The sequence below is a fragment of the Trichomycterus rosablanca genome, chromosome 7 (assembly GCF_030014385.1).
Source record: "Trichomycterus rosablanca isolate fTriRos1 chromosome 7, fTriRos1.hap1, whole genome shotgun sequence".
NCBI classification, from domain to species: Eukaryota; Metazoa; Chordata; class Actinopteri; order Siluriformes; family Trichomycteridae; genus Trichomycterus; species Trichomycterus rosablanca.
Window position 1 is genome coordinate 37,175,934 of NC_085994.1, and position 19,156 is coordinate 37,195,089.

The 19,156-nt window shown below is 39.7% G+C and overlaps 3 protein-coding genes across 5 annotated transcripts in view; 1 reads left to right on the forward strand and 2 right to left on the reverse strand.

Moving 5' to 3' along the window:
- Nucleotides 1–411: 411 nt before the first annotated feature.
- LOC134317935 (dickkopf-related protein 4-like) lies at nt 412–3,549 on the forward strand. The gene is made up of 4 exons (XM_062998676.1): nt 412–519; nt 2,278–2,367; nt 2,465–2,534; nt 3,061–3,549. Exons 1-4 carry the CDS (start codon nt 412–414, stop codon nt 3,294–3,296), a joined length of 504 nt encoding a protein of 167 aa, XP_062854746.1. The 3' UTR covers nt 3,297–3,549.
- A 3,205-nt stretch (nt 3,550–6,754) lies between these two features.
- Nucleotides 6,755–13,451, reverse strand: ppiaa (peptidylprolyl isomerase Aa (cyclophilin A)). Its single transcript, XM_062999364.1, has 5 exons — nt 13,294–13,451; nt 9,972–10,002; nt 9,771–9,859; nt 9,191–9,363; nt 6,755–7,137 (listed from the first exon to the last, which is right to left on the reverse strand). Exons 1-5 carry the CDS (start codon nt 13,360–13,362, stop codon nt 7,005–7,007), a joined length of 495 nt encoding a protein of 164 aa, XP_062855434.1. The 5' UTR covers nt 13,363–13,451; the 3' UTR covers nt 6,755–7,004.
- A 2,679-nt stretch (nt 13,452–16,130) lies between these two features.
- Nucleotides 16,131–19,156, reverse strand: part of ogdha (oxoglutarate dehydrogenase a) — a 30,740-nt gene continuing 27,714 nt past the window's right edge. For all 3 annotated transcript variants that reach the window (XM_062999365.1, XM_062999367.1, XM_062999366.1), the window contains 2 exons: nt 18,980–19,134; nt 16,131–17,599 (listed from right to left, as the gene is read on the reverse strand). In XM_062999365.1, coding sequence (XP_062855435.1) covers nt 17,479–17,599; nt 18,980–19,134 — 276 coding nt within the window. In that variant the 3' untranslated portion in view covers nt 16,131–17,478. The remainder of the gene's footprint in view (nt 17,600–18,979; nt 19,135–19,156) is intronic.

Sequence of the window (19,156 nt, forward strand, 5' to 3'; positions counted from 1 at the left end):
AGGTCGTCTCAGTGAGTCCACAAGGCCGTGAAGAAGCAGGCTCAGTCTGAGCTATAGGTAATTACCTGTTCCGGTGCAGGAAAGCATCTCACATCCGGGCCCCACTGATGCGGTTAACACATAGGCTTCTTTCAAAGGGCTCAGATATTTTTGATCACACAGACTTTTGTCAAGGTGTAAGAAGAGCCGTAGAGAAGCTTTTCATCTCCAGCTTATAGATCATAATTGGACTTAATTACCCCTCTAATGCCTGGCCTCGTATATAAGCATTCAGGTTTTGTTGTTACAGTTTACAAGCATACCCTGATGAGCAGGAGACACACCTGTACTGCTGGAGGAGCTACACTTAAGTATTAAACAAGATCTGCTGTCTGAATTGACTGTAGTGGTGATTTTAGTTTAGGTTCAGCCATGTGGATGCACATTCTCTCTTTGGCTCTGGCTCTCGCTTCTGTTGTTCTTTGCTTGGACTCCAATGAGATTCGCTCCTCTAGAGAAATAATAACGGACTCTCAGCAGGTAAATCTGATCTTCCTCAATATATACACTACACTTTCAGTAAAGAAATGAAATGATGTGAATTGACCAGTTAATTGCATCAGAAACAAAATATCTGAAAGTTGGACCGCAAAAGAAATGGCTATTTTAGAAACCAAACATAGTTCATCAAATTATTTTAATACATTTGAATCCAAATCTGTTCCTTAATCTTCTAGTCACTTGTTGTTAAATGGTTAGTTGAACTGTTTGACTTTTTTAAAATAATAATTTTTAAATGGAACAGGAAAAATTATCCTATAGCAGGAGGTTCTGTGAGAAGAAAGTCTAAAGCATTAAAGTCAAAGACTCATATATCATACATTATTGTGGATTGATGGAACAACCTTTGGCACTGCTTGTGTACTTAAGGGGGCAATTACTTTTTCACTTGGGTGATATGGGTGTTGGAAAGCTTTGTTCTTTAACTGTATGTTTCTTTGTGTAATATGTTTTGTTAATTGTGTTATGTAAAATAATTGAGTGTGTATGCAGTATGTATTAATAAAGGATCTGAGCAACTTTGACCATGGCATTGTTGATGCTTGTCTGACAGGTTTGAGCAGGTTAGAAATGGCTGTTAGTCTGGAATGGAGCGGAATGTGTGTATGCATGTGTTGCATGTGTGTGTGGGTCTGTGTGTGTGTTGGGGGTGGGGGGTTATGCCCACATTGGGCTCCCTAATACCAGTCAAGCACCGTTTTAATGGCACAACCTACCTGAGAATTATTGCTGTCCATGTGCATCCCATTATGGCTACAAATCACCATTCTATAACGGCTAAATCCAGCATGAAAAACACCATGCCAGAAAGCAGAAGTGATCTCTGTGAACATAATGAATTTAGTGTTCATCAATATCCTTCCCAGTAACCAGATTTGAATCTAACAGAGCTTCTTTAGGATGTGGTAGGACTAAAAATAACCATCTTTAATATGCAGCTGACAAATCTGTAGGCCATCATGACCACATGGACCAAGCACCTCGAGGAATATTTTCAATTCTGTGTTAAATTCATGGCACAAGGAAATAATACAAATATTATTTTTATATATAGTGTCAGTGAGTGTATGTACATGTATTAGGACAGCTCCAAAGATCAATTTTTAATCCCTTTTCTCAGTTTACTATTTAAGTTTGGCATGTTCTCACCTGTGAGTTTCCTATCCTAGGAAATTTACAGTAGATGTGAGTGAGTTCGGGTGGGTGGATGTGTCAGGTGGACAACACCCTGGACAAGGTGCCAGTTGTTTGCAGAGCTTCATCCTGCCCAGGGTGTTTTTCCTGCCTTGCACCCAATGTTCACAGGATAGGCTTCAGATCTTGATCACTTTGAAAGGTAGCATAATTAATGCAGTGATCGTGTCTTTTATATACAGGTTTTACTGGTTTACTATCCTGTTACACCTGTCTTAATTAAAGGCTCAATTAGAGTATCAGTTGGATCTAAGAGCCGTCAGTTAATTGATCCAAAGATCTAGGGGTTAAGTGAAACACCCATTTAATATTTAACTGCCATTATGAATCATTTCTGTTTGCCTGAGGTATCAATAGTGTGAGTGTAATTAAACTGTAGGTGATTAAGTTGTTCTTTAGCTGTTTAGGCTGTTTTTAAACTTCAGACATTTCTTGCAGTTCAGGTTTTTTTTAAAACAACATTCCATTATTATATTTTCTATAATGATTTTTTTCTTAAAACATTATTTAGAAGATAAATAACAATTGATTTCTCTCTGACAGACAGCCATGCCTGCAGTGAGGGAGACAGTAGATGTGAACGTCCATAATGTTGTAAGACGACGACAGCAGGCTAACTGCACTCAGAAACATGTTCGTACAAAACATAATCTACAGTCAGATCACTTTTAAAAATTCTGCTTTCTAATCAAAAAAGGTGCTGATCAGATACTTTTTTCTCTGTCTTTAGGAAAAGGGATGTCGAGGCTCGAGGAAAAGACAGCGTCATGGTAAAGCAAGTTCAACAGCACTACCAGAAGGTAAAAGCTCAGAAAATGCAGTTCATCTGTTTTTATATTGTACGTTTACTTTACTGTGAAAATAATCCAACCTTAGTTGGTAATGGTAGTCAAAGAGCAGTTTCTGAATTTTGTTAATATACATTAACAATATATGACTATATACTGTATTCAGTACTTAAAAAAATGAGGAGTTCATGGTCAGACAAATGAGAGATGAAAGCAGTTATTATGTAGTTTTATTCAACTTTTTAGTCCTGGAGCTACACATTAATTTACTGATTCATATTAAGAAACTGCTGTTAACTGATTAAAAATGGGGGATAAACCAATCATGGAAAACAGGTGCACAAAATGACCTCTAAAACCAATGAAAGTAAATATTAACATTCCAAGACTGCCATGTCATAAGTTTATAATAATTATTATTACAAGGACGATTAAATATCTTTACATTAAGAACATTAAGCATTAAGTTAAAATACACTGCATATTCCTTTATTTATTTATTTAACTATATCATCTGTCATATTTGTCATTCTTACAGTTGTGAGAAGACATGAATGTTTGAAATCCCGTGATTGTGAAGAAGGATGGTGCTGTGTTCACTACCCAAGCGGCAGACGGTGCCAACGTCTCCTTCAGAAAGGAGATGTCTGCCTTTTAGGAGGGAAACCCAAATCCAAATCCCGCATACACCTGGAGCGATGCGGCTGTGGAGCAGGCCTGCAGTGTCGTTGGCAGGTCGGAAACCGTCAGGGCCAAGGAGTGTGTCATGTTTAATTCATGGCTATAAGACACACTGCACTGCTCACATTGACTTCTTTGCCAGCACACAGAAGCTAAAGATCATCTGGTCATGCACTAATTTAATGTCTGTTTTATACCATACAACTTTTTATCAGCTGCAACGGGCTGCAACAGTGGCCAAAATCCAGTGGTCTTATAGTTCACACAGATGTAGTTGTGGTAGCTTAGTTATTAAAATACTTGACCACTGATCTGATAGAAAGATCACTGGTTTAAGCTTCAGCACAGTCACAATTTTAGTTTAGCAAATAAGACAAATATGGTGAACAACAACCAATCAATTCTTAAAACTTAAAAAAAGTAAATGCCCTTCTAAATTAATCAGCCAAACAAGCAGCAATTGCAAATAGACCAGTGCTTGCTATTTGCCAGCAAGTCATGCCAGTTTTGCTACATTTAATGATCAGCTAAGCTTTAAATATTCTGCTGATTTACCACATTTAAATACACAAAGTGTGTAACTTGCTTTTCTTTTACTCAGCTTTTATATAACAGATCTTTCTTTCAGTAGCTTCCTTTTGACCTGTTGAATTGTTTATGGTGTAATGGTTAAAGCTTAAAGCACTTGTGTAAATACATCTTTCTCTATTTATGTTGAATTCAAACTTTTTAAGTTATAAATCCCTGCCCTTTCTTAATATGCATATTGTATTATTTTATTTGTAGTAGTATTATTATTAATAATAATTGCATTCTGAAATATGAGAACATGTTCATCCGTTGTGTATTATCTTTGGATCAGTGAAAAATAAAATATTTAATGACAATTTTTATGCAAATTATGCTTTTTTTATGTAACATTCTAATTCATAGTGTGTATTTGTTTTATAGCTTTTAAAGGATAATAATAATTATCATAATAATGATAATGACGCGGGTGTTGCACTGAAAGGTGTGCCCTGGATAGCTGGGTTAGATACTTGCCTTTAAGGAGTTTGTATGTTTCCCAAAGACTCAAACCTCCTCAAATTCATGCAGACAGTGGATTAGCTGCTTTAACTTGGCCCTAGGTACGATGGTAATGTAATGAGGGAGTACATGTTGAACTGCAGTACCCATATTACTGTGCGGCATTCGCATAACCTGCTGCACCACCATGGTGCATTAATGTTTAAATACTGCCAGCTTGTGGCAAATATGCAGAGATACCATCAGTCCGTTAGAAAGGTCCACACCCTCCTGCCACACATGCAGTAAGAAGATCCACCTCATGGTTTCAAGTTTGGCTACAGCTACATTAAACAGCCAAAAGTATTTGGACACCTGACTATAAGCTTGTTGTGCATCTATGCTTGTAGTAACCTCTATGTGATCTTTTTAGCTATTACAGCCATTCTTCTGAGGTTTCTCACAAGACTTAAGTATGTCTGTGGGAATTTGTGCCCAGTCAAAAGAGCATTTGAATGGCTAAGCACTTCTGTTGGCCAAGAAAGTCTAATTCAAAATTCATTCCAAAGCTGTTCAGTGGGACTGAGGTCAGGGATCTGTTTAGGTAACGAGTCTATTTAACCAAGCTTTTTATCATGCTTTTGTAGACCTTACTTCATGCACAGCAAGGCTGGAACAGGGCCCCGCACATGGCACCAATCCATTTCAGCAGTGGTGGGCTGGCATAAGACCACAGAACCACCCAAGCACCCCACGTTCCAGCTTTCTCTTATCACACACTATCAATTTAAGTGTTAAAAAGTGGACTAATGTCCATGCCATACAGCTGTTGTCTTGGTTGGCTCTCAGGACATGTATAATCACTGAGGACCTGGGTTGGTTCTTCATCTTAGCTATCAGATCGTACCAAGTCAGGTTAATCAGCAAGCTCAGGTTACTTCTCAGCCTCCCATCTGTGCACAAGCGTGCATCAGATAGCATTAAACACACCCTGTATTATGACACCATGACAGAAAGGAGACTCTGGTGGATTTAATGCCACTGTTAAAGGTAGAAACTGAGGCTCTTCGTTTTGAGACATTAATGTAAGAGTACAACTTTGAAGCACAAACTGAGTCACAGGCCACAGGCTGAGAACGCCATCGTTTTTTAAAAACTACCTAGAAAACAAAGACCTTGAAGCATACATGAATTCCACTTCATCCACAATCTGGGCAAATCTACTTTCCATATTTTCTTTTAGCTGCTCCAGCATTTCTTTACCTTTAGTTTTCATTGACCAGGATCACAGTGGGCCCAGTGGCTTCCCCAGAATCTTTATGTACAGATGTGGTTAACTACTGTGCTCAAACACCCAAATTGCCAATAGCACTGGAGGAGATTTGAACCCTGGATCCCAACAGCAGTGGGCTAGTATAATTTCTTTGTGCCAGATAACTTCATAAGAAATTTACCTCTCAATTCAATTTCATAGGGTACAGACTGTCAGCAAACTGGCAGCTTTAATTATGTTTTTTTTTTTTTTTTTTATCAACACTACTTTATGGCATGATCAGCATCATGTTTAAGTCTGCGTATTGCATCTTGCCTTTATATTGTGTAGTCCATGTTACTTTTCATGGCTGCAAGATAAGTTCAAACTGTTCTTGTGTTGTCTTAAACAGGTAGGATACATTTTAAAACATGGTATAAATTGTTTGTATAGACTAGGCAAGCTCCACAGCTTGTCCTGGAGGCCCGTCTGACCACATTTTTCAGTAACGAGTAATCTAACGCGTTACTATTTCCAATCCAGTAATCAGATTAAAGTTACTTATCCAAGTTACTGTGCGTTACTATTTTTGTCATTTTCCTTAGTGAAAAGATGAGTAGTTCTTCACCAAAACAGTGCAGTAATACACTCAACATAAATGTCAACCACCAACACAATTACAGAAGTACAGTAGTACTATTTAGTAGTATTCGTGGCGCGCTACGAGTAAAAGCGCCAGCTGGCTCTGCGCATTCCAGTGTTGCCAGATTGGGCGATTATCCGCCAAATTGGGCGGATTTTGTTGGAAAACAATTTAATAGCAGGTAAATAACACTTCTATTAAAAGAAAATCTTCCGTTTTAAGAAGCTCCAGCATTGTAGAAGGCTATTAAAAGTAAAGTCAATTTTCAATGCTGATTTAGCATAAGTGTTGGTCAGTCTGGATCATATTCTTAAAAGAAAATTAAAATTTGTTTTCCATGCATTCACACTGGCATGTTCTGGGATTCAACTGAGTCTCATCAGTACACACAAGTTGGCAGCCAAATGATAAAGTATTGCAAAGGAATATCTTTGAAATATTCCGCATTATATAACTAATAAAGTAACTTGTAACCTAACTTAGTTACTTTTAAAATGAAGTAATCCATAAAGTAACTAAGTTACTTTTTAAAGGAGTAATCAGTAATCGGATTACTTTTTCAAGGTAACTATGCCATCACTGTTAATCCTAGGTCGTACAAACCAAACCATTAAAATTCATCAAAAGCATAAGAAACAAATCAGAACCTTGTGTCATTGTTCCCCTTTTTTATTTTCAGATCTTGATACATAAACCTTAAAGCCTATGGCTTCCTAATTGCAAATAAAAAGCAAAACCAAGCAAAAACAAGGCAACTCTTCAAAATGACCATACAAATGAACAGGAGTAGGGGATGGATGGACTAGAGGATGCAAGTCAGAACAGGAATGTTGCAATCAGAGCCAGGATTTAGGGGACTAGATCAGGATATGAAATAGATGTACGAGGGACGGGGTGTCTACAGCTGGCCGCAATCTGCAACGGCGATCTTGGCACTGGTTTTGCCGCTGTTGGAGCCGTAGCCTTCCACCTTTTTGATAACGTCCAAGCCATCCACGACCTGGCCAAAGACCACGTGCTTACCGTCCAGCCTAAAGGAAGAGAATCCGGTTAAGTCTTCAAGTCAGATCCTGCTACAGCCACAATGCAAATCACTCAGCATTTACCAATACCTACAGGTTCAGCAAAGCTAACAAAGACGTTGTTAAAGGCATTTCTATTGAATCAGTTGTGATATTTAAATCTGGCTGAATTAAATTGTAAACTTTAGCCTAAAATGAAAATTAATTCCAGTTATTTAATAACTGTCCCATGAACAATGAAACCTAGGGCAGATGTAGCAAATCCTTCATAGTATACAGTTTAGTTTTAAGGACCATGCACCAAGTTATTGCTTATGCCACATCCACAGTCATGTATAAATGAGATATAATTTAAGTCTATTTCAAAATACAGGGGTTGGACAATGAAACTGAAACACCTGGTTTTAGACCACAATAATTTATTAGTATGGTGTAGGGCCTCCTTTTGCGGCCAATACAGCGTCAATTCGTCTTGGAAATGACATATACAAGTCCTGCACAGTGGTCAGAGGGATTTTAAGCCATTCTTCTTGCAGGATAGTGGCCAGGTCACTACGTGATGCTGGTGGAGGAAAACGTTTCCTGACTCGCTTCTCCAAAACACCCCAAAGTGGCTCAATAATATTTAGATCTGGTGACTGTGCAGGCCATGGGAGATGTTCAACTTCACTTTCATGTTCATCAAACCAATCTTTCACCAGTCTTGCTGTGTGTATTGGTGCATTGTTATCCTGATACACGGCACCGCCTTCAGGATACAATGTTTGAACCATTGGATGCACATGGTCCTCCAGAATGGTTCGGTAGTCCTTGGCAGTGACGCGCCCATCTAGCACAAGTATTGGGCCAAGGGAATGCCATGATATGGCAGCCCAAACCATCACTGATCCACCCCCATGCTTCACTCTGGGCATGCAACAGTCTGGGTGGTACGCTTCTTTGGGGCTTCTCCACACCGTAACTCTCCCGGATGTGGGGAAAACAGTAAAGGTGGACTCATCAGAGAACAATACATGTTTCACATTGTCCACAGCCCAAGATTTGCGCTCCTTGCACCATTGAAACCGACGTTTGGCATTGGCACGAGTGACCGAAGGTTTGGCTATAGCAGCCCGGCCGTGTATATCGACCCTGTGGAGCTCCCGACGGACAGTTCTGGTGGAAACAGGAGAGTTGAGGTGCACATTTAATTCTGCCGTGATTTGGGCAGCCGTGGTTTTATGTTTTTTGGATACAATCCGGGTTAGCACCCGAACATCCCTTTCAGACAGCTTCCTCTTGCGTCCACAGTTAATCCTGTTGGATGTGGTTTGTCCTTCTTGGTGGTATGCTGACATTACCCTGGATACCGTGGCTCTTGATACATCACAAAGACTTGCTGTCTTGGTCACAGATGCGCCAGCAAGACGTGCACCAACAATTTGTCCTCTTTTGAACTCTGGTATGTCACCCATAATGTTGTGTGCATTGCAATATTTTGAGCAAAACTGTGCTCTTACCCTGCTAATTGAACCTTCACACTCTGCTCTTACTGGTGCAATGTGCAATTAATGAAGATTGGCCACCAGACTGGTCCAATTTAGCCATGAAACCTCCCACACTAAAATGACAGGTGTTTCAGTTTCATTGTCCAACCCCTGTAGTTCAACAGTAGAAACTACAAAGTCAGTCACTTTCTACTTAACAGCATACAACATTATCACCTTAACCTAAATACATCATGGCACTGAAAACCAAGGTCAATGCCCTACAAGGTCATGCTGTCAGCATACAGCCTGATCAATCACAATCGTGCATGCAATACAAGGCTTTATGAAAAGTTATGCACTTTTTCACAATCCCTGCTCCAATCATCCTTTATGTATCCTGTATAGATAAGGCTGCATTCACATGGTCAGATCATTTCATTCCATGACCTCAAGCACCTGTTGTCTGACCCCTGGTATACTGATAACAGGTATGAAGACATGGCATATACTGACAGATTAAATCAATAAAAACAGGGTACAAATTACACCACACACAAAAGGAACACTTGCAAAACGCTTTTTGGTAAACTGACCAGCTGGTGAGAGCCGTGCAGACGAAGAATTGGGAACCGTTTGTGTTGGGGCCAGCGTTGGCCATGGACAGGCAGCCGGCGCCAGTGTGCTTCAGGCTGAAGTTCTCATCCTCAAACTTGTGGCCGTAGATGGACTTGCCCCCAGTTCCGTTGTGGTTTGTGAAGTCACCACCCTGTACATTAAAACAAAGTACATGTATAATTGATCAAGTACTTTTAGTGATAGCTTCCCAGTCTGAAAAGCAAACTGTTCTGAATGTGTATTTATTTATTTGGGTTTTCATGCCATGTTTAACATGTCATTTATTGGCATAAATAGGCACGTTACTGTCTGTTTATCTTGACTTTATAATTTGGTCCATTTTATATTTTCTCTGAGAACGTGTAAAATAAAATTAAGGCGGTTTGTGTATGACTGCTTTCATTATGGTGAACATTTAAAAAAGCAGCATAATTTAAATGGCTTTTTATGCTGAAAAATAAATGCTTTGCATCAGCTTTATCTTCCACACATTCTTACACAAGGTTTTAAAAAACAAGACTAAAGTTCGATCAGCGTTGTGTAATAAGAGTTCTGTACCTGGCACATGAAACCAGGGATGACACGGTGGAAGGTGGATCCCTTGTAGCCAAAGCCAGGCTGTCCTGTGCACAGCTGCCTGAAGTTCTCTGAATTAGGCACAAAAATGGCACACATTAATAACCAACTTTAATCATGCTTCCAATTGAGCCATGTGTAGAAATGTGCAATGCCTAGGTATGAAGGAATGAAGTTTCTCACCTGCTGTCCTGGGGACAACATCGGCTCTCAGCTGTTAAAAAGAAAAGAGAAAAATCACGTCAAGCTGAAATACTGGTGCAGAAAATAGGCATTATAGCCAAGTATACATTCAACAGGTACCACAGAGGTGGCAAATTAGCAAATACAACGTTCACACAAACCATTTATCCATCAATGTATCAGTTTGTGAAATTATTTATTAGTTTTAGCGCCGTACCGACACGCTGGGGTCATTTATACAGCGGTACTCAGGTTGTTTCTTCACTTTGTGTCATTTAAAACAAATTATAAAAGATGTTTTAGATTTAAATATGTTAAAAATTTATTATTTTCTCTGGTGCTGTAAATTTAAGCACATTTCGTGTCTTGTTTTCATTAAAAAACTTCAGTCTTTCTGAGTTTAGTGTTTTGCAGTCTATCAGTATGTGTTTAATTGTTAGTCTCTCTTTACATCGATGGCAGGTTGGAGCATCTTCCCTGGTGAGGAGATGCTTGTGTGTTAGCTTAGTGTGTCCAATTCGGCATCTTGTGAGGATGATTTGATTTAGTCGACTGTCCATCCTAGTGTAGGTTTGTGTTTGTGAAATGACATCAGGTGTCATGTCTTAACACAGGAGAGAAGGATTTGAAATCTATTTGGATTTAAAGCCATGTTCAGCACGTATTTGTGCAATTTATAGCATGCTATGTATTTTGTATCAGTCTGTTAATAGTTTTTCTTTACATTTTGAGTCCACTTTATATTTTAGTACCGTTCTTGTACTGCATGTAAAAGGAAAACCCTGCTGATAGACTCAACACATCTATTCATTACAGGACGTATATGGGGGCAAGGCAGTCACTGGAGCACCTTTGTTTACCTGGACTGCCTGCAAACACAGCAGCAAAAAAACTGGACTGATGAGGAAGGGATGTGAGCAGTCGTGAACGCGCATCAATGAGGTAAGCAAGGAGCAGCACGGACGGGAGCGCGCAACGTGCTTCTGCGCCACACGTGGACGCGCACACTTCAGAGACCCACCCAATTAAGCGCAAAATCCTGCAATCAACTGTCCGGATTAAATGAATTTCTTCTTTCTAAAGAAGTGCACTAGGGTACACGGGTTTAAGTTCGCGATTATGAACCCTTCTGGTTCCCACTGAGCCAAAGGAAGGGAAATAATCTGAACACGTGCTTGGTGCCTCCGATTTCCTGCTTTGAAACAAACCGCACAAATAGCCCTAAAATGCCTTAAAATAATCCAGATCTTATAAAACATTTCCATATTTCATTCACACTTCTCATTTCTACCTAAGGCGGGTCTGCATTAGAGATTTCCGCAGTGCCTCGGGGACGCGCGCGCCCCACCCCTCCCCACCCCACTGAAGAACTTTCCAGAACACTAAACATAACCCCGGTGTTTAATAAAGCAGCGCACTTCCATACTTCCATACTAAGTAGTATGAGGTCATACTAACCATACAGCATATGATGTGTACTACTTAGTATGCAAGTACGCAATGACAAAAACCGAATTAATAGGCGATTTTGGGATACAAAACTGTTTCCTTTGACATGAGCCACGTTGTTTCGTTTCGAGCAATACACTATACCGTTACAAACGTCACGATTTACTTCGTCAACATATCAACAAAATGTTAACTCACTTGATAAAGTACGCTTCTCAATAACCGTTGAATGTAACCAATCCTAAACCGCACACTACCACACTAACGAGTAGGACAGAACCATTCACACAGCGCTAGGTAGGGAACCTACTAAGCGTACTACTTAGTAACGTAGTTCGCCGTTTGGGACAGTCCCAGTGTATTTATTATCAGCTAACCAGTATGCCAGGCCGGGGAGAACTTTGAACAGTATTATGACCATTAGACTACATACTAGGGTAATAAGTAAACATTTATATGGCGCATTGTGATTGAAAAAAGCGTTAAAAAGTTAGAGAGAGCGGTTAGGCTACCCGTTTGAATTAATTGTCTGGATGCGTCGCAAACCACATACAATACTAGCGTGTAAACCAGTATGCTATATGAAAGAGGCCTTTGTTACCCTAAACTAATGTTTAACACCATAAACGTTTAAAGAAGTGTATAAAAATACTTTAACGCTTATTAAGGCTCCATTGGACTGCAGGAACGTTGCGTTAGACAGACCACCACCCAGTTAAAATGGTGCAAATAACTGCAGTGAATCAACATGCTTTTCCAATTATTCTTAACTTGTACATTTATCGACCAGTTTCACTTCAAACCTGGCCAGTACAAGCTGGTTTACTGGCCTTTAAATAAAACCGGGATAAAACGAGCCAAACAGGGAGAAATAACTCAAAATGGCGCCTAGTTTAAGGGTTAGCCGGCCACACTTCCCATTTGGAGTCAATCCCAAGAGTCGATTCTTTGAAGTCATACAATTACGGAGTCAAATCAAGAAGTGATTCGGTCAAGTTCAAGTTCGTACAGAATTTTCTTTTTAATTAGCAAATGACTCAAGAAACGTCAAACTTCAGTATAGATAACGGTCATGGTTTGATCACTACGTTTAATAAGTAAATACTACTTTACACTGACGGTCACAAGATAGTTTAAACACAAATTACAAGATCCGGACGCCGATCTGTATTGCTGTCAACTATCCCCGGAATCGTTTTGAGTCGGCTCCCTAGTAAGGCATTGTAGCGAAATCATAAAACAATGACTAAGTGGACTCAAAGTCAGGGTCCGTTTTTTATGGCTCACGTTATATACGCTCAAACGTTTCAGGATCGACGGGTTAGTGTTAGGAACCAATAAAAGCATCAGTGAATCACTTTATATCCTGTTTTAATTATTTGATACGACTCGGAATCGACTCCCTGTCTGGTGAGAGCGGATTCCGCACCTCCTCGTCTCCCGTTAAAGCATATTTAGACAGACATCGGATGCAAGTACAAACCGAAGCAGAAATCTGCGTATGCAATCAGAAATCAGACATGCAGTCAAATCTCGGCTGCAAGTTAGGACTCGTCTGCATGAATCGGTTCAAAGAGATTAAGAATAGAATTTTTACTAGAAATAAATAACGCATCGCTTAAACACAGTATGCTTGATGCTTATATTTTCAAACAAATTTAAGATGCGCGCATATATATATATATGCACACACACACATATATATAAATATATATACACTCATCTACCGGTTACAGATAAGGGAAGCAAGTGTGTGTGTGTGTGCGTGCGCGCGCATGCACGGCTATAATTGAATGGAGAGCAAGTCTCTCGCGCGCGCACACACACCCGAATGGAAAATTACAAGTAACTTTTAACAGTAAAACAAACCCACCTCCATGATCATCCTGCCCACTGGTTTTCCATCTGCAGTGATGTCGAAGAAAACTCTTGGTCTGGCCATTTTTCTTTACAGGTTGAAGTGAAACCCGGACTGAAGCCTCTTTGTCTCACCCGGCTGACTCGGAGCGGTTTTGGAAATGGAGGAGAGAAAAAAAGCACGCGGATGACAGTTTATATCTAGGAAGGCGGGCCTTACCGACTGCTACGTCCAATGAGAGGACGGATGCGGTTTGAGTGACACCAGGTGCGGCCAATGATACGCACAGAAGAGGTCTCAGTCACGCAGCGCACTTCTGAGGAGGCTGCAGCTTTTTGTTCAATCCTAAAATGGCTCCTTACTTTCTAAAGTGCACTAGATAGGGCGTGAAACGGTTTATTCACCCCACTAGTAAATGATGAGGCAAATATATCACCATAATCACCATATTACTACAAACAGGAACGTATCTTTGTTTTGAATTTTCTATTTTTCCCCACTTTTTCTCCCCTAATCTAGTCGTGTCCAATTCCCCTGACAATTCCTCTATACTGATTCGACCCTTCACCGCTGACTGAGGACGCCACTCAACTGACATACGCCCCCTCCGGCACGTAGTCAGTACAGACTGCATTTTTCACCTGCACGCGTCGAGTTCATGCACTTTTTCTTTTCAGTGGCGTACAAATATGGAATGATGTGAGTTGGTCAAAGGTGTGCGTTTATCGGGGATTTTACAACGGCTTCGAAAGCGGCTCAGCCAATCAGATTTTAGGACCGGAACTATCCGTTTTATAATAGGATTTTAACGTCATGTTTTACATACTTTGCGTACATTCATGACAGGTTACTGGTTACACAAGTTAATGTCAAACACAGTCTTGGACAATTTTGTATCTCCAATTCACCTCACTTGCACGTCTTTGGACTGTGGGAGGAAACCCACACAGACACAGGGAGAACATGCAAACTCCACACAGGAAAGACCCGGACCGCCCCATCTGGGGATTAAATCCAGGATCTTCTTGCTGTGAGACGACAGTGCTACCCACCGAGCCACCATGCCATCCGGTGCTAGTGATATTTTCTACTAGGATATAATTTATTTTTACTAACAGCTTCATCCTGGACAGTCACTGTGAAACAATTGATGCAAGGCAGTAATATACCATAGACAATCCTAACAAGCAACACACACCTATCTAGTGACAATTTTTTTTGCAATTTATAGGTGAAGTACCAAAGTACCCGAATTACCTTTAAAATGGCCATTTTTGCTTTTGAGGAATAGAACAGAATGCCAACATGCAAGTGAACAGTCCTTACATACTTTTTCCACACATCCCATCTTGTTTGGATGTGGGGTCACAGTGTAGGGTCAGTCATTTCACTGCACCCCTGGAACCAAGAGTGTTAAGAGCCTTGCTCTTAAGGATTTGACCCTGCAATCTTCTGATTGATAGCCCAAAGCACAACTCACTAGGCAACCACTGTCTCAGGGTAAAAGTAGGACTACTGAGTGGAGGTGGTGTTTACAATTTGACTGACAGAAGAAACATTAACACAGCTGGACATTCGTTTTCAGGAAGTTTCTCAGAAGTACAGGTACTTAAATTAACGTGCATGCTGATTTTGGGTAAACTTTACCCCTTACCAACCACAAAAAACCACCAAGCTAACACACTTGCACAGACATTCCAAGTCTGAGCAACCTAGTAAGGAGTAGGTAACTGGAAAAAGGGTCACAGTGATAATTCTGGTAATAACTTATAACGGTTGGTACACTGGGTTTGAACAATTGTGATACTGCAGTAGTGTGGCAGGCAGTCTCATGCAAAGAGAGGTCAGTTGTACTTATTAAAACATTAGGCTGTTTTTTTACAAATGATTAGAAGGCTCAGGTTCTTATCCAGGATTAATTGTAGTCTTATTTGGCTGTATAATTACTGCAGAATTGCGTTTACACACACCCTTCATTTATTCAAATTTTCTACCCCCACTTTATCAGCAACTCTTCAATGGCATGTCTAACGTGCGTAACGTAGGAGATTTTTACAAAATGGGAGATACAGTTTTCTTCAATTAATGTTTCATTTTGTAGCCATAGCCATTTTTGTCTAGTCATAGTCCTTTAGTACAAGCTGCTCACTTTCATTCAAAAATAATAAATTGTGGGTTTTTTAAGTTGCTCATGTTTATTTCACTCTAGCTATACATACACTAAAACTTTATATACGTCGTCACTCTGTATGTAAAGAATGTTTGTCTCTGACTTGTCTGCTGATCACATTTTGTTCCGCCAGTGAACACAAAGTTTTTAATTGCTTTACTCAATGCCTGACCCCAAATACAGTTCCTCTACACCAGTATTTACACCTTAGGTGGGTCGTGAGCTGAAAAAATGGATTGAAGAAAAAAAACATTTTATAAACTTGTACGCAAACGCCCCCTTGTGGAGGCTTTATGTTACACCTTGTAAAGAGAGAGCAAGTCACATTGTGTTGCCTGGATCACGTAAAAATCATAGACAAAATGTGGGTCGCTTGAAAAGTTTAAAACCATGCTTTACACTTAGGACAGTCCACACTAGAGATCCCTTAAATCTGCCTGAAAACCAAGATCTGGGATTTGCTTTAAGATCGGCAACTGAAAGTGCTCAAACACACACTAGGGCAAAAGTAACATGAGAAATGTGAAATCAGTTAAACCAGATCGTAAGCACTGTCGGTCATCAGCATATTCATCTTCACAAAAACGGTGCTTTACATTTTGGTTCCACCACCTTTATTTTTTGCAAACCTTTTTACTTGCATCAAGAAAAAATTCAATAATAGAAATCAGACTTCAGCAGCTCTGAGAAGATAATGTATTTATTGAATGAAGATAAACAGGGACAAGATCTCAATCCCCTAAAATAAAATAAATAAAATCATCAGCTTCCTCTTTGTGAAGGACAAGCAAAACTCATCTCCTGTATTCCTTTTTAGACCATCAGGATTCATTGCCATTTCTTTATTCAGTCCGATCAGAGGTTGTTGTTTTTTTTGGCACATAGTAGGGTGATAATGAGCGTATGATCTGATGTTTAATCGAGATGGAGGGGGTCTTAGTTAACACACTCAAAAGGGACCATTCATTAGCCTCATTTATGTGTGTTAACATATTCATATAAATACAATCATACAACTTAAAAGAACCGCTTCTGAGAACCAAATAAACATTCATTTATCAGAAAACAATGCAAAGACATGAGAAACTATCCATACATCACCAGGTACAGGTCTTGTTCCATTAGTCGATAAACCACATACCAATGAGCCAACTATCTGTACATGTGGGGAAGATTAAAGCAAAAATAAAACCACAGATGAATAAAGAAAATAAAATATAACTTAAAGCCTTTTAAAGAAGAAAAGGTTTGGATTTCAATAGCTCAGAGCAAGCACAAAGAACCCTGGGTAGCGAAAGCAGCAATAATTAATTAACATTGTTTAGAAATAGATTGCTAAAGATCAACAGATCTAAAATCTGGCAGATTACATTTGGCATATTTCCTGATCCAATCCATCAACTTATTTTTGAATCATGCTATAAATGTGTGAGGTTCATCGTGAATTTTCCCCGTCTTAAGCACAGCATTAGCAACTTGCAAACAAGGGTCTTCAAACAGCTCTCACAAGTGTTAAAGCCAGAATTGCATCAGTATTATGCAGCAGCCATTGCTCTGATGTCTGTATAGCATTATAAATGAGTAAAAATAAAATGTACAGTAGAAGTGAAAATGATCAGAGTACTTGGATCTGGAAGCCGTCGCTGCTGTTTTGGTTGTGTGCGTTTACACTGTGCGCTCATTTTTGGGTTTTCTTTTCGATGTAATGCGTCTGGGATTAAAAGAGCTGGACTGCAATGAGAGCAGAAACTCAAAACAGGAGATTTAGTGTAAAATGTAATGTGTGTGTGTGTGTGTGTAGATGATAGAAAGTGTGTTCGATGCATCTGGAGAACTACTTTGTGTTTCTTGACAAAAACCTAGTATGTTTGCGTAAGTGTGAGACAGATTCAGTGAATGTGGCATGATACATTAAGATGCATTGTATAAAGAGAGTATTGGTGCATTAATGGGACCTATTGGTTTTGGAGCGGGTAGGAGAACTGAACATTGTTTGTTTTGTTTGTTGCCTGTAATTGCAAGTTGTAAAATTAGATGTGATCCTTGAAGGAGTCCAGGTTGAATGCAGTGTCCAGGAAGCGCTTCAGCTCCATGAGGTGAGAATTCTTGCTTCCGGTGGCAGGAGCAGCGGCAGATCCACGGCCAGCGTACCTACACAAGTAAACACAGTAAATGTTACACCCTAAAAGGCTTGTTTTTGGTGTTAACAATACAACAGTTATCTATAAGACTGGGATTAAATTTGTGCATTACTATGTGTTAATGGTGCACAGCTTTATGTGAATCAGAAGTGGAACACGCTTTATATAAGATATTTACTAAAGCACAGAACAGTGACAAATCCTCTTAGTTACCGCCTGTCTCCAGGTTTTATATCATATTACGTTAGATTATCCACTTGGAGTGAATTTTTATAAGGTGATGAGCAGTGCAAACATCAAACGTCACAATGATTACATTTTTTAAAAGTTAACATTAGCACCAAGCAAGCAGGTTGGTGATAATGATTTAAATGTTGGATGATACTGGTTCAGAATTGTCTCACCTTTCGAGTAAAGTCACCCTCCATGTATCCGTGTATGAAATGATCCATAAACATGTACATATGTTTAAAGATGACATACCTCATGAGCAGGAAGCACACAATATTTGTCTAGTTCAAATGCAAACATTTGTGCACTTGGGTGATCCTTTAATAAATATTCGGAACCAAAATTTCTATTTAATTTTTTGCCTCTTCCTCCGTTCCTACAGATCTAATAATGTCCAATTTCCCAAGTCTTGCATAATTAGAGTATTGTACTGTTATTCGTATGAAAATCATCTCTGCAGGCGCCTGTACCAGCCAGCAGAAGCGTGACTGCTAAATACTGTTAATGTTAACGCAATAGGCACAGTTGACTCGGTCAGAGGAAGGGAAAGGTTGAACAGGTTCCTTCCTGCTGTTGCAGACACTTATCCAAACTTAACACAGCAAAAGCAATTGAGGATCCAACAGTGCCAACTTGAACTAGCAAACAGCTATTACTGCCCATTGGAATGCCTTTGGGACACCCGGTCAGGTTGACAGCACAGCTGAGATTTGATATCAAGAGCTTTAGATCTCAGCTGTGGTAGGCTAGCATATACAAAGGTTTAAACCAATTAAAAATTATTTTAATCATTTAATATTATGGTTCTTTAAACCAACTTCTCAGAGTAAGCCTAATATGAAAAGGTAAGTTGCACACAGGTTGGAAATAGGACTGTATCTATTGTACATTTACATCTATACCTGCTGCTGTAGGTGTGTTCGGTATCAGTGCAGTAAAGCTACTTTTCACACGGATTAAATGTTGTATGCTTTATACAGTGTTGTAATACTTTGGTATTTTACTTCTGTGCAATAACTTGTAACCATTAACCATGTAATATGATTCAGGCACTAAGGAGTGACCTCAGAAATCTGCCCTGCTATGTTTAGCTTTTCATTTTCCTAAATGTATCAGACATGACCAGACAAAGAAGTTGTGCAGCTAAGACTGTGTTTACCAAACGGGCTTGGCACGATCGATAGTGGTGCGCATGCGGGGCTTCACGTAGTCGTAGTAGCCCTGGTTCTTGTGCTCCTCCTGACACCAGACCAGGTCAGCGTTGGGGTATTTCTCTGTCTCAGCCTTAACCAGGTCAAATGGGAATGGAGAGAGCTGGAAGTGAAAGAGGAAGAGA

What these genes read in the sequence shown, in the direction of transcription:
- ppiaa (XM_062999364.1), bottom strand. Translation starts at nt 13,362, where the DNA reads ATGGCCAGACCAAGAGTTTTCTTCGACATCACTGCAGATGGAAAACCA. An exon ending in TGTTGTCCCCAGGACAGCAG is followed by an intron (nt 9,860 to 9,971) that starts GTGAGAAACTTC and finishes TGCCTAATTCAG; the next exon opens with AGAACTTCAGGCAGCTGTGC. An exon ending in TCCCTGGTTTCATGTGCCAG is followed by an intron (nt 9,364 to 9,770) that starts GTACAGAACTCT and finishes TTTAATGTACAG; the next exon opens with GGTGGTGACTTCACAAACCA.
- LOC134317935 (XM_062998676.1), top strand. Translation starts at nt 412, where the DNA reads ATGTGGATGCACATTCTCTCTTTGGCTCTGGCTCTCGCTTCTGTTGTT. An exon ending in TAATAACGGACTCTCAGCAG is followed by an intron (nt 520 to 2,277) that starts GTAAATCTGATC and finishes TCTCTCTGACAG; the next exon opens with ACAGCCATGCCTGCAGTGAG. An exon ending in CTAACTGCACTCAGAAACAT is followed by an intron (nt 2,368 to 2,464) that starts GTTCGTACAAAA and finishes CTCTGTCTTTAG; the next exon opens with GAAAAGGGATGTCGAGGCTC.